General features: G+C 40.9%; 1 protein-coding gene across 7 annotated transcripts in view; it reads right to left on the bottom strand.

Annotated features, from left to right (window-relative positions):
• The window catches only part of PDGFRA (platelet derived growth factor receptor alpha), a 43,399-nt gene that overhangs the window by 21,955 nt on the left and 8,065 nt on the right, over positions 1 to 13,379 (bottom strand). For all 7 annotated transcript variants that reach the window (XM_006922504.3, XM_025040222.1, XM_015597596.2 and 4 more), the window contains exons 2-9: positions 11,839 to 11,899; positions 10,044 to 10,358; positions 8,571 to 8,831; positions 7,293 to 7,423; positions 5,501 to 5,672; positions 5,221 to 5,410; positions 1,589 to 1,704; positions 500 to 626 (exon numbers count right to left, since the gene is read on the bottom strand). In XM_006922504.3, coding sequence (XP_006922566.1) covers positions 500 to 626; positions 1,589 to 1,704; positions 5,221 to 5,410; positions 5,501 to 5,672; positions 7,293 to 7,423; positions 8,571 to 8,831; positions 10,044 to 10,358; positions 11,839 to 11,887 — 1,361 coding nt within the window. In that variant the 5' untranslated portion in view covers positions 11,888 to 11,899. The remainder of the gene's footprint in view (positions 1 to 499; positions 627 to 1,588; positions 1,705 to 5,220; positions 5,411 to 5,500; positions 5,673 to 7,292; positions 7,424 to 8,570; positions 8,832 to 10,043; positions 10,359 to 11,838; positions 11,900 to 13,379) is intronic.

Genomic DNA, 13,379 nt, shown 5'->3' with positions numbered 1-13,379 from the left:
CCATTTGAGAAGGCTAAGGAACAGGGGTGGAGGGTGAAGGAGGATCTGGTGAGCTAACTCCCACCAAACAGCAGGTAGGCAAATTAAGTAGTGAGCAGTTACATGGGCAGTTTTATTTATGTTCACATGCCAGTCTAGCCACCAAATAAAGTTTACCATATAAGAATTGTGAGGTGATAATGTAGGCCAAGCTAGTAAAAATCCTCTTATAGTAATAGTTCTTAAAATTCATCTTCTTCTCAGATTACAGACTCTTTGAGAATCTGATGTAAACCATGGACCTTCTCCTTACAGCTATTCATGAACACACAAGTGTGTGTACACACACACACATAAGGTCCATGTTCAGAATCCTAACTTGTAGTTTATGAGACAGGCTGAATAAGAATCACAAATACAAAAACGGGCCAGCAAAACAAATAAAATACATTGAAGATCCTTTGCAACAAGAAAGAAAAATTCTGACCACAAATGAAAAAAGAACATCTGGTTTCCATACTTCTTAATATCCTTGCAAATCATCCATTCAATATCAGGAAGAGGTGTCCCTTCAGCTGTGCATCTCACAGTCTGTCCCCCTGTAGCGCCATGGTGATCGTCGACCAAGTCCAGAATAGATGAGGGAACTGTAAGAGGTAGAAAGAAATCATAACTGAATGGTTTGTGACCCAGAACTTCTGGGAACTACAAAGTGGAACATGAGATCAGAACTTGCCCACAGGGCATTCGAACCTACAAATCGAGGAACCGCCTGAGATGGGGCTGGAACCAGTTGCTAGCATAATAACATCCCAGTTTGCACAGACGCACTTGGTTAAGAGCATTTTCACGGTTTCATTGTTTTGGGATTTGTGTCCTATGGTATTTTAAATCTGGAGTTAGGAAAGCAAAAAGCCCCCATGGTTATTTGGCTTGAAAGTCAAAAAGGCTCTTAAAATTAATATGGCTTGGGATTCAACTAATGGATTCAACTAAAGTATAATCTAAAGCAGCACTTACCAAAGTGCATCTGTGGCATATTATTAGTTTTTAAAGTTTTTTTAATCTGTGATCAAACGATTTAGAAATATGCTAATGCCGTATCATAGGTTTATTGTGAGAGTCTAATGAGCCCACCTAAGACAGTACCTGGCACACGGTAAGTACTCAATGAATAGGCGCTGAATCTGAATATAAACAGACTTGAGCATTCCCTTCTTAAAGGCCACACTGAACGATGGCTACAAGGGAAGCTAAGCAAAAAGGCCAAAACTCTGGAACACTCTAAAGACATCTGGACCAAAAAGTATCATTTTACTCTTTCCAGAACTATAGGTGCCAAATTGAGAAGCAAGTGGTAAGGAAGCTGTTGGAGCTGAGGAATTCCCAGTCAGACTGTTTCAGAGTAGCCTGGGACCTCCCAAAATTGTGTGAATTAAATCCAACGAAGCTATCTCTGATACGTGACATCTACAGTCCCTGCTTCTCCTCTAAAAGTGTTGCTTTTCCCTCCACAACGTGGGAGAAAAGTGCCAGGCTCTCCTCGGGAGATGCTCATTCACTCATTCATGGAGCAAGCATTATCATTAGACTGCCTGCCCTTACACACCTTGAGTTAAGAGTTCAAAAGTATAGCTCTTCGCATCATCTTCATTTTGAACTATAATAGTATAATGGCCACTGTCTTCTTCCTTAGCACGAATCAGCTTTAATTTGCTTCGATACCTTAAAAGAAAAGGATTTTGTTTCAGCAAGTAGAAGCCAAAAAAATTTCAATCACTTCAGCAATTACCATGTTCAATTTAAATTTTATTTTTATAAAAAACAAAAATATCTCTTTTTCTTGTCCGGATCATTGCTTTTCTGAAATTTTCTGTTACACTTTCTACATGTTGAAGGTCTGAGTTGTAAATGCTTAATACTTTTTTTTTTTTAATTAAATTTATGGGGGTGACATTGGTTAATAAAATTGTATAGGTTTCAAGTATACGATTCAATTACATATCACCTGTATATTGCATTGTGTATTCACCGCCCACAGTTAAATCTCCATCCATCACCATATATTTGACTCCCTTTATCCTTATCTACTTCCCCCTTCTCCTCCCCCCTTTCCCTCTGGTAACTACTAAACTGTTGTCTGTGTCTGAGTTTTTGTTTGTCTTGTTCATTTGTTGCTTTCAGTTTTGTATCTCACATGAGTGAAATCTCAAGATCCATCCATGTTGTTGCAAATGACAATATTTCGTCTTTTCTTATGGCTGAGTAATATTCCATTGTATATATGTACCACAGCTTCTTTATCCAATCATCTATCAAAGGACACTTCAGTTGTTGCCATGTCTCGGCTGCCATGAATAAAATTGCAATGAACATCAGAATGCATTTATCTTTACAGATAAATGTTGTCAAATTTTGGGGGTAGATACCCAGAAGTGGAATTGCTGGGCCACGTGATAATTCTGTTCTTAATTTTTGAGAAACCTCCATTCTGTTTTCCATAGTGGCTGCAGCAATTACATTCCCACCAGCAGTGTATGAGGGTTCCTTTTCTCCTGCAACCTCTCCAACACTTATTACTTGTCTTGTTGATAACAGCCATTCTTACAAGTGTGAGGTGGTATCTCATTGTGGTTTTGATTTGCGTTTCTCTAATAGCTAGAGAAGTTGAGCATCTTTTCATATATGTAGGTGCTTAATTCTTAAGCAGAGAGAGGGCCAGACATTTTGAGATGAGCAATGACTTATGTGGCTCCAAGAGCAATCAGCTCTGGTAAGGCCTGATTTCTGAATGCGAATAAATACATTTAAACAATGTTTCTTTAAAAAAAAAAAAAACTTTGATTTTTACCTTTTTGAAAAATACTTGCTTCCCCTAAATACCTATCATTTAGGTAGCTGAGCCAAACAATGGAATACTGTTGGAAGAATGAGGCACTCTCTACATATTGATACGAAGAGGTCGTCAGGATATAACATTCCACTTGCTTGATTTGCTTAAAGAAACTCTGGAGGTTTCACAAGAATCTAATGAAAATGTTTCCCCGGGGGTGGGCAGGAGGGGTACTAGAGAGATGGAGACAGGGACAGAATGAAGCTTCTTACAATGCACCTTCTTTATGTTTGAATGTTTTTAAAGACAAAATTTTTTTTAAAATTTTTAAAAATATTTAGAAAAATATATTTCTTCATGCTTTATAAAAGAGAAGTTTCTCCTCCAAATTTCTTACACATATTACAAATGACATTTGGCCATGTGTGTACATGTACACGTGTGTATGCGTGTACATCAATATAGTATTTGCCCATTTGATTGTCCTTCTACGTAAAACATCACAGGATGGAAAAGCAACCAGAGTGGAGAAGAGCACTGGTCATGGAGTGAGCAGACCTTGGGCATTACTGAAATTCTCCATGCCTCAGTTTCCTCATGTGCAGCATAGAATACTTGTATGCATAACTTAGCGTCATTGAGAGAATGGATTAAATGCAATTACATGTGTGAAAGCATTTCATAAGCTCAAAAGTTCCCTCCAAACACAGAGCCTTCTAGCCCCAGATGCCAGCCACTAGGACCCGTGACGTGAGCATGTGTGGCTGCACCGTACTGGACATGCTCCAGGACTGGGTTTCCACAGAAAGAACCCCAAGGCACATCTGGCTGCTGATTACCAAACGGTCTTCTGTCCTTCCTCTTCTATACTTGTTCAGCCAAGAAAGCTGATGGATCCACTAATTCTGAGCTCCAGGAAGCCAGATACCCCATCCATCGTGTGCATCATGTGTTCTCTGACTCATAATTGGAAGGCGAAGAATACGTGCTAAAGGAACTCTCGAATCCCTCTAACGGGCAGCTTTCCTGAACCACTCAGCTGGCCAGCTTTGTCTTGATTTGCTATTGATCATCACTTGCAGATAGTGCTCGCACATGTGTTTGAAGCATTGGCCCTGCCAGGGTTACCCTAGTCCTCCTGGCTTCATAACCTGGTAGAAGGTTCAGCACTTCCCACCTCTTTGTGCACCTTTATTTCATGTCATCACAGTTCAGTATTCCACTTCTTTTTCCATCGCCAGCTACAGAGGTCATAAATTTCACTTTCTAAGATGCTGTTTCTCAATTACACATGGAATTTAGGTTCAGAAAGAAGAAAGCGAATCCTGAGATTAAGTGAACTGATGAGAGAGGTTCTATCTCCTCTCCCCTGGTGGCTTGAAGCAGAGAACTGGCTTTTGTCTCTGAGATGGCTTCTGACGAGGGGGCAGGGCTGGATTAGCTGGGCCCTTCGGGGTGCACCTTCCGCTCCTGAATTCTAATCAGAGCTTAAAATTGCAAGAGACCTCAAATATCATCTGATCCGATCCCTTGCTTTGAAGGACACAGATATTATTATCTTACATTGTAGATGAGGAAACTGAAGCTGTGAGATGACTTACCCAAAACACCACCAGCAGTTAATAGATGTGATCTTCCTCTCTCAACAGAGGGCAGCTCTCCAAACTCTTCATTGTTCATTTTCTCCTAACCAAATTTAACCAGGCTCTATTCTTATTTCCTCACTGAGACAAATGTGTTTCAAATTAACTCAACGATGATTTGTTTCATGTCAGCTTATGTGATAACTGTCTTCCAATGGATCAGCATGGGCATTTTGACCTGCTCTGTTTCCAACCTGACTGGTTCATTCCACCTTAGGCAACATGATGGCCTCCTGGAGCTTCCCGGGAGGTCACCATATTGATGCTGAACTTAGTGCGGACACCGATCGATCGGCATAGCGCACTGCGGCCCAGAACTCCTGGGCTCTGGCAATCCTCCTGCCTCAGCCTCCCGAGTCGCCTGGACTATGGGCGCTCGCCACCACGCCCAGCTCAGCCAGAATCACCATACATGTCTGCTTGCAATATGAATGATGGGCATCAAGAAATATATTCAATCCAAGTAGGTCCAATTTTACTTTTTTTCCTTCACTCCTCACTGGATCCAGGAACCTATCTTTTATTGGGGGCAGAGCTTTTCAGTTCTTCCTTCTTATTATTTTATCATTAAATACTTACCAACATACTATTACCACGTTGCAATGTTATAATTAAGGGTACTTGATTTTAAGTATCTCTTAACTCGGGTTGCTAAATTTTCTAGATTGACTCTAGGTTTGGGTTGTAAGACATGCACAAAGCTCAGTCTATCTAGGGACACACAAGAAAAAAAAAAAGCAGACTTGGGAAGGGTGTTTTTTTTACCTTATTTCCTGAATCTTTTCTATGTCAGTGGTGATCTCGGTGAGGTTTTCAATCAGAGTCAGGTTGTCTTTCAGCCAGGATATCCTGGGAGGGGGGTAGGCCTGCACGTCCACCACGAAATGTTTGACTTCATGCAGGTTGACAGCTTCCAACTGGCTGAAGTTGGGTTTGATTTCAATGAACCCTTTCTCTGCACAGGGAAGAGTTTTCATTAAATATGATTACCGCACAGTGGATCCACGCAGATCGGACGGCTGACATTTTAGAAAGTAGAATGTACCATGGACAGAAATGGTGACTTTCTTCATTTCTTTGACCTCCCTGGTGGCCTGGCGGGCGGCACATCCGTACTCTCCACTGTCTTTCACTGTGGCCCCAGGGACCCTCAGTGTGTACACCAGCTTGATGAAGGGGACCTTGGTTTCCTCCAGCGTCGTGACGCCTTTGCCCCTCTACAGCAGCAGAGAGAGAAAACGGACTTTAACAAGCTGGCTCCTGGGGACAAACCCACACGTAAACTATGGACTGTGAGGGACAATGCTGTGACAACACAGGTTCATCGATTGTAACAACTGTGCTACCCTGGGGGGTGGCAATAATCGGGAGGCTGTGCACGTGTGGCAGCATGGAAATCTCGATACATGCCACCCAATTTTGCTGTGAACCTAAACTGCTCTAAAAATAGAATGTGATTTAAAAAAAAATTTAAGCTAGCTCCTTAGAAAATCATGTTTTAAAAGGACATTTAACGACATAGTAAGGTGTTTGTGCTATATTGCCAAAGGAGAAAGGACATAAAGTACTATTTAAAGTATAATACCTATTAATTATTGAACATTTATCTATGTATACAAAGTATCTAAAGGATTTATCTCCCTAAAATATTAACAGTAATGCTCTGGGAAGTGGCTTTTCCTGTTTCTGTGTATTTTATAAAGTTTCAATAATACACCTGCATTACTTTTATTACCAGAAAAAAAATTGATTATATATACTTTTATATTTTTGGACCAAATACCATGTACTTTGGTTTGGGGGAAAAATATCTTCCTATAATAAATAAAAATAAATTTTGTTTTAAGGATTAAAGGCAACCAACTACGAAGAGAAAAAACAACTAGCTTCATATTTCAGGGAAGATGTACACCTACTGAACTATGCATGAGGCTTATAAGGCAATATGTCAAAGTGCCTAACTTCCAGTCAGATGCCCCAGAGAGAAAGGAAGAGCATCGGCAAAGCTATCAAATGCCAAAAAGAGCAGAAAGCAGACATTTGTATATCAGGAGTAACAGGAAAAATATATAGATGTTTTATGTCTTCCCTGAGGCTGCTATGCTAAGCACTGTTAATCATTTCTGCGTTGGACTGTCACCACCTTTTATATTCAGTTCTCTCACACACTTAACCACAATGCACTAGCATAAGCGAAACACTGTGTATAAATTCCCAGTGACCAGAAGTGGCACAGAGGTCCCCCTTCCCCACTTCCAACTCCACCTCTCCCTTCCTCTTCCTTTTGTGCATGGGCTGGCTTCTAGCAGACTGCTTGGGATTTAGCAAACATCACTAAATCTTTGCTGAATGAGTCAAGTGATGCCTGTTCACTGAAAGTGAGCCATGCAAAGACAGACCAGGCAGGTAGGAGGCAGAACAGTGTCCTGGGTGGCGGGCAACAAAGCAGAAATGGAAGGGAGGCAGGCGATCAACATTATCAGATGCCTCAAAACCCAAAGGCCTGGGAACCAAGAAATAAGAATTAATGACTGTCTCGGAAATTAGCATTCATTTTTTGCTTTTCTAATTTTTTGGTTGTTATCTTGCAACCATAGACTCCTCCTATTTCTCTCTGACTTATGAACAAGAAGTCTCAGTGTACCATCTTGATACATGCTGAACGTCCTGGTCCAGATATCGTCATCTCAAACTCTCCCACTGCTCAAAGAGCCATAAAGTCATCTAGCCAAATGTGTCCATTGTGGAGATGGGAAGATGAGGTGACAGGTCTCCTGTGCTCTGCTGTGCTCTGCTGTGCCCTGCTCCATACTGCCAGGAGCCTTGAGGGTACCTACCACTTCTCCAGGATAAGTCCACTGAAGGTCAACCACCTCGTTGTTAAAGACGGCACAGGTGACCACAACCGTTTCTCCTGACTTATACACAGTTTTAGGAGCTTCCATTTCTAGATCAAGTTCTGATGTTGCTATTTGAAAAAAGAACAAACACAAGGACCTAAATATCCATGGTATAATTGAGATCCTATAAGGTTTGGGTGTGTGTTTGTTTTTTTAAGAAAACCTTGAAAAGCAATTTGAAAATCACTTTGATCAAAACAAAATTTTCTGTACTCTTTGTATTTTTCAAGAGCTATTTTGTAAATAGATGATGTATTTCTCCATTGAAAACACAATTTTAAAAAACAACAACAACAACACAATCCCCCTCAAAAAAAATTTTTTTTTAAATCTCCAAAGCTCTGATTTTGAGTTGGCATACATAATATGGCAGATAGCTATAATACAAAATAACATACGCACCTATTTAGACAGGTTAAAAATAGTGAAAATAAATTCCAATTAAACAGAACACTCCATTCCTGAACATGTGTGACGGCAGACTTTTACAATCACTTTTCTTGACATATTTATTCATTTAATCAACCAACCTTTACTGACCAGACTCCTCTAGGCACTTAGCTCCCACCCATCATTCGTTCTCCTCTTCTTTCCCACTCTGCTCCCCAAATATTCTCAGCACTGTTCCAGAACCTAGCACAGTGCCTGGCATAAAACAAGCCCTTGATAAGAGTAAAATGGCACATTCTTGCTGCTGCCATACCTACATGTAAGTGTGCAAGAAATCATTGACCCAAACATGTATTACACTTTCCCACTCTCATTAACCACTCCCGTCAAAGGGATGAAGTCTGTGACAATAAGCTTTTCTCAAAATCAAAATCACTTTTCTTTAGTTACTAAAATTAATGTAGGCATTCACCCCACCCCCCAGGTGTGTGTTTGTTTTTAGGGCCTCTGTAGTCAGGAATGTGGGTAAAACAGTAAGAGGCTTATACAATAAAAGAATTCCTTACAGTATTTCGAAGTGAACTGATGAAACACGAAATCTCACAGGGGTAAGAAAGCTTTTACCTTCAGGAAGGCTAAGCTTCGTATTATTATAGCCGCAGAGGTCAGCCTGACGTTGCATGGGAAACGGGGGCCACTAAATCCCCACAGCAGAATCCAGGCTCTCCATCACTGGGGATGATGATTTTGTTTTAAAATTCTATATGCCTCTGATGACTTTGCCTGGAACTCTTATTTAAAGATGTAGATAGAGGGTACACGTACCTTTTAAAGCATAAACATTAAATGGAATGGTCTGGAACTTCCTCCCTCTGACGGTGGCCTCGCAGATATAGAGCCCAACGGTGAAGGTTCCATTAAAGCCCTGTCTGCTGTCATAGGAGGCGAGGACCACCCCATCACTGCCGAGTAAAGTTACCGGAGTATCGGGGTCGGTTGTTCTACAAGGTATGATGGCAAAGTCATCGTCTTCCACGATGACTAAATAATCTGTCATTCCCAAAGGTACAAAGGCTACATCTGGGTCTGTGTTTTAAAAATGAAAGGCAGGCATATTAGGTATTGATTTCACCTTTACACATATATGCAAAAAAATTTATCCCATTGGCATTAATCTCATTAGGTACGAATTTTACCTTGTCCAGAAGCTGTCGCCCTACTGGCCTTAGTCATTATAATAGCTACAAGATGACTTTAAACTATGAACAATGTCAATATGTCCATACCCTAATAGAATATGCTGATGATGCATATAAATATTAGCCAGGAATTAAAATCAAAATGTAAACAACTACTAAAAAATGGAAAATAATCAAATCTGTTCAAAATAAGAAAAAATATTTAGTTTTTAAAGTAGGAAATGCTTTTTAAAATTCCTATCCCCTGTAGTCAGCTCATGGCTAAGCCTAGTCAATCAGGATGGCTGCTGTGAGAAAGCACCACACATTCCTCCAACTGCAGGGCCTCTGAAACCCACAACCCAAAGCCACACCTCCTTCAGCCAGCGACTGTGTCAAACCAGGGGTCTGTAGGCCGGAGGACTCTTGGACCTTCCTTAGAGACTAAGATTCTACCTTCTTTCCTTCAATCCTTCACTTAGGGGCACACTTACCATGCAGCCAGATAGCTCTCCCGGCCTCTGCTGGATCCCTCCCCACTTTTTCTCAGAGGCCTCTCCCATAATAAAACCCTTGCTTGCATGCTTAATCCTATCTTACTTCTGTCTTGGTATCTGCTTCTCAGAGGACAACAGATAACATCATTACTGTGGGTTTTGCCCCTAAATTCTAATTTAAAAAAAAAAAAAAATCCCTTCGAATTCATCAAGAGTAAATATATGTTTTATCGAATTTGAAAAATTAGCAGTTATTTGTCAACTGTTGAACTATAAGCAATTAGGCCTACCCAGCACTTAGCATGATGCCTGACTCACGGGAAATGCACAGTAAGTATTCGTGGAACTTGACTGAACTGAACAGAAATGAATACATTTCAGATTTTTTTTTTTTGCATAATACCACAATAAAAATTATTTTCAAAACAATATAGTTCCAAAAATGAATATTTCTTGACAATGACATTACAAATGATCTCAACTTCGTTCTGTGCATTCTCCTGAATTTTCCTAATTTTCTGCAATAAACATTTATTAGTTTTATATTTTTTAAAATCTCTAATGAGGCACACGGAGGAGTCAGGACAATGGCAAGGTTGGTCCAGGGGACCCATGCGGCTCACCTGGCACGTAGATGTAAATGCGCCGACCTTCAATCTCATTTTCTTCTGTCTGCGTGTGGTTGTAATAGCAAGTGTACAGCCCCGTGTGGGCTGCCGAGGCATTGACCACTTCCAGCACGGTCACAAAAAGGCCACTGTTGTTCTCCTCATTTCTGATTTCCACGTTGGAGTTCTCGTCAAACAAGGGGTACTGCCAGCTCACTTCGCTCTCCCCAAAGCATCTCAGAGAAAAGGATGAATTCAGCTGCACAACCTTTTCATTTTCGTTTGGGAGGATAGAGGGTAATGAAAGCTGGCAGAGGATTAGGCTCGGCCCTGTGAAAGAGAACAGGCTCTGAATAGGATGCAGTCAGAAGGGACGGCCTCACTCAGAGAACCGAGAGAAGCAACAGTAGCTGCTTATATGAACAATGACCATTTCTACACGAAAATCCGTTAGCCTGGATGCCCATGAAAGGCCCCCCATTATGACAGCCACCGCATCTGCTGAGAGCAGCAAATGCTCCAGAGGCTTCAATAGCTGCACCAAGCCCCCCAGACTCACCCCCCAGACACTCAGACGGATAGAGGACACCTCATTCCAATTCCATATTTCAGATTCTTATGTGTTACCATAAAATATCCCAAGATGGCATATGCTCAAGCACATGTGGGTTCTTTATCGCCCACACTCCCAGCAGAGGTTTCCCTTGGTAAGAGAGAAGATGAGCACGGGGCGGGGAGACTGACTGAACAAGCACACAGCAGGTCTGTGCTCCAGAACTGCACTGCTTCTCTTTCTTACATTCTGACATGCCTTCTCTAATGATTCCCAGAAACCAAAGCAGGGCGATGTGGACTTTCGGTCAAAAATAAGAATAAGTAAAACTCAAAAGTGAAAAATTTAAGTTTATCTTAGAACTTAAATTTTCAGTCTCATGTCCCCTGCCTATAAAACTGATGGCAGAGATATTATGACTTAATATGGACTCTTAACCGCCCACGGAGCCCAATGTGGGGTCTACCCATCTTCAATATGTGCCCGCTGTGATTCCTGCAGCTCGTGAAGATGGACATTGGAAGCACATCTGGGTCACCTATTGCCCCGTAGATGGCATCAGTTAGTGGAATTTAGAACTACTATATCACTGATCTTGCTCAATTCTACTTTATCCGTATATATAGGACCTAAAGACACCAATAAGCTTACGTTAATTCCTCAGACTAGAAAAACATTGGTTTCATGGTAAACATCTGCAATGCATAAATATCTGGATGATAACTTAGAAAAGTCTAATAAATATTTCAACAAATAGCTCCAACGGCATCCTCCTGGCGGGAAAGTTAGCAAGATTCCCAAGAGTCAAATATTCTATTAGATTCCCAGGGAAAAGGTGGTGCTAAGAGTTTCCAGCAATTTAAGCACCTTCCACTTAAGATAGGTATGATTTTCTGGACACAAATTTTCCATTATTAATTTTTTTGAACATTCTTAAATTTCTCTGATCCACCTTGACTGGAAACCCATGTCCCAGGAGGAGGAGGAGGACAGTGGGTAAATTTAGACTAACAACATTTCAATACTAGGATTGACATATACTAAATTGCCCCCGAAGAATATTCTTTTTGAAATGGAATTAGTGCAAAGGGAACTGAAGGTCTGTGGTCACTTTAGATAACGTCCTATAATTTTCTACTTCTCTTCACTTTTTTGGACTGTTTGTACAGAGTACAGCTAATACGCCCCAGAACACGTAACTCAGGAAACAAGACTTCCCCCGGGGATAACGAACTTGGAGAAGACAGGGGTCCATACCTGCAAGGAGACAGCCTAAGACCAGGAGTGCGGGATGGGAAGTCCCCATAGCTCTGGAAAACTGAAAAAGTCAAAAGTCAAACAGAAATGGCGTTAGCCTTTAGAAGTAACCCATGAGCCTAGTTCTCTTTGTGCTTTGAGCCATGGAAAATGACAATAACATCATTTTAGTCAAAAACATCCCAGTTGAAGATTCACAATTGAAATGATAAGATGCCTAAGAAAAAAAAGAATCAAATAACCCGACAGGGCCCCAAGATCATGGCAGGAGCTATCTGAATCTGAAACCCTTGATTGCGTGCAGTTTTCAAATTCCGAACTGTCTCGCTTTATTGCCTTGGAATGTGTCTAACAAGATAGGAGAATCGTTCCTTTTAAACTATTTCAATTAAAAACATGAAAAAACAAAAAAGTAAACAGATGTATTTACTCAACTTTCAAACTTGACCTGTTTTCACTCAAAATGAGTTCCCAGTTGCTTTGTGTCATTACAGAAAGCACATGAACGTCACCTCCTCTGCAATCTCTTGAAAAGATGTTTGGCTAGAACAAATATCTCATTCTTTAAGAGCCATTCAATTCTAGACTTTTTGAAAGTCTCACTAACCAACATCGCTTAGAGGATAATGTCACTCTGTGATACAGAGGCCGTAGCAGGCTCAGACCTGAGCTCCCAGCTCTCATCCTCATAGGACCTACCACACTCACGATCAAGCTAAGAAAGGGGCAAAAGCCCAGAGCACAGATGTGGAAGGGGGAGCAGTGAAGAAGGAAGAGGAAATAGGAGAGAAAAGTGTAACTAAATCCCCGGTCTTGCGAGATGCGGTAGTCCACAGGATAAAACTCCATAGAGACTGATGATTCATTTTCACATTAAGGTAATAACAGTACCTACAGAAACCAAGCTCTGGACTCTGATTTGCTTCAACAAAATCTGAAGAATGTAAAAGAAGTAGAGAGATTGAAATTGAATGTCCGTAATACACAAGCAAGGAAAGCAGTGGGCAAAAAGGAGAGAAGAAAATTAAGGAACAGAAAAAAATAGAGAGGGGCCCAGGTCACCCTGTGATAAAAGCAGGGAATAGTCTATTTTGGTCAACTCTCTGAAAAGACTCGTTTTCTTGATCTTTCTCTTCATGTGCACCCCCACTCACTTTATTGTATCTCCCCCTGCACTTCCCACATGAGGTCACCAAAGGCAATGAAAAGGAACTGTAGACAGGCCCGTGACATTGCAGGACTTGATTTGTTCCATCACTAAGATGTGTGCACACGATTCCTGAATAAAGGAGAAATTCAATCTCTGTCTATTTAGCTCTAATTGTTTGTTTTTGGTTTGTCGTGGGGGTTTGTTGTTGGAAAATACCCAATAGGTAATAGCTTAGTAGTTTTTGTTGGTGCTTGATGATGAATTTTTGCTTTAAAATAGCAAGGTGATCTACTTGCAGAAATCAGATTTCTGCTTCACTAATTCTACCAGAAAAATGGAGGAGGATGAAATGCTGGTAATGGAAAACAGTGTAGGTTGGACAGAAAAAAAA

This window comes from Pteropus alecto, unplaced genomic scaffold (assembly GCF_000325575.1).
Source record: "Pteropus alecto unplaced genomic scaffold, ASM32557v1 scaffold57, whole genome shotgun sequence".
NCBI classification, from domain to species: Eukaryota; Metazoa; Chordata; class Mammalia; order Chiroptera; family Pteropodidae; genus Pteropus; species Pteropus alecto.
Note: the sequence above shows the minus strand (reverse complement) of the source record. Positions and strands in the feature narration are given on the sequence as shown.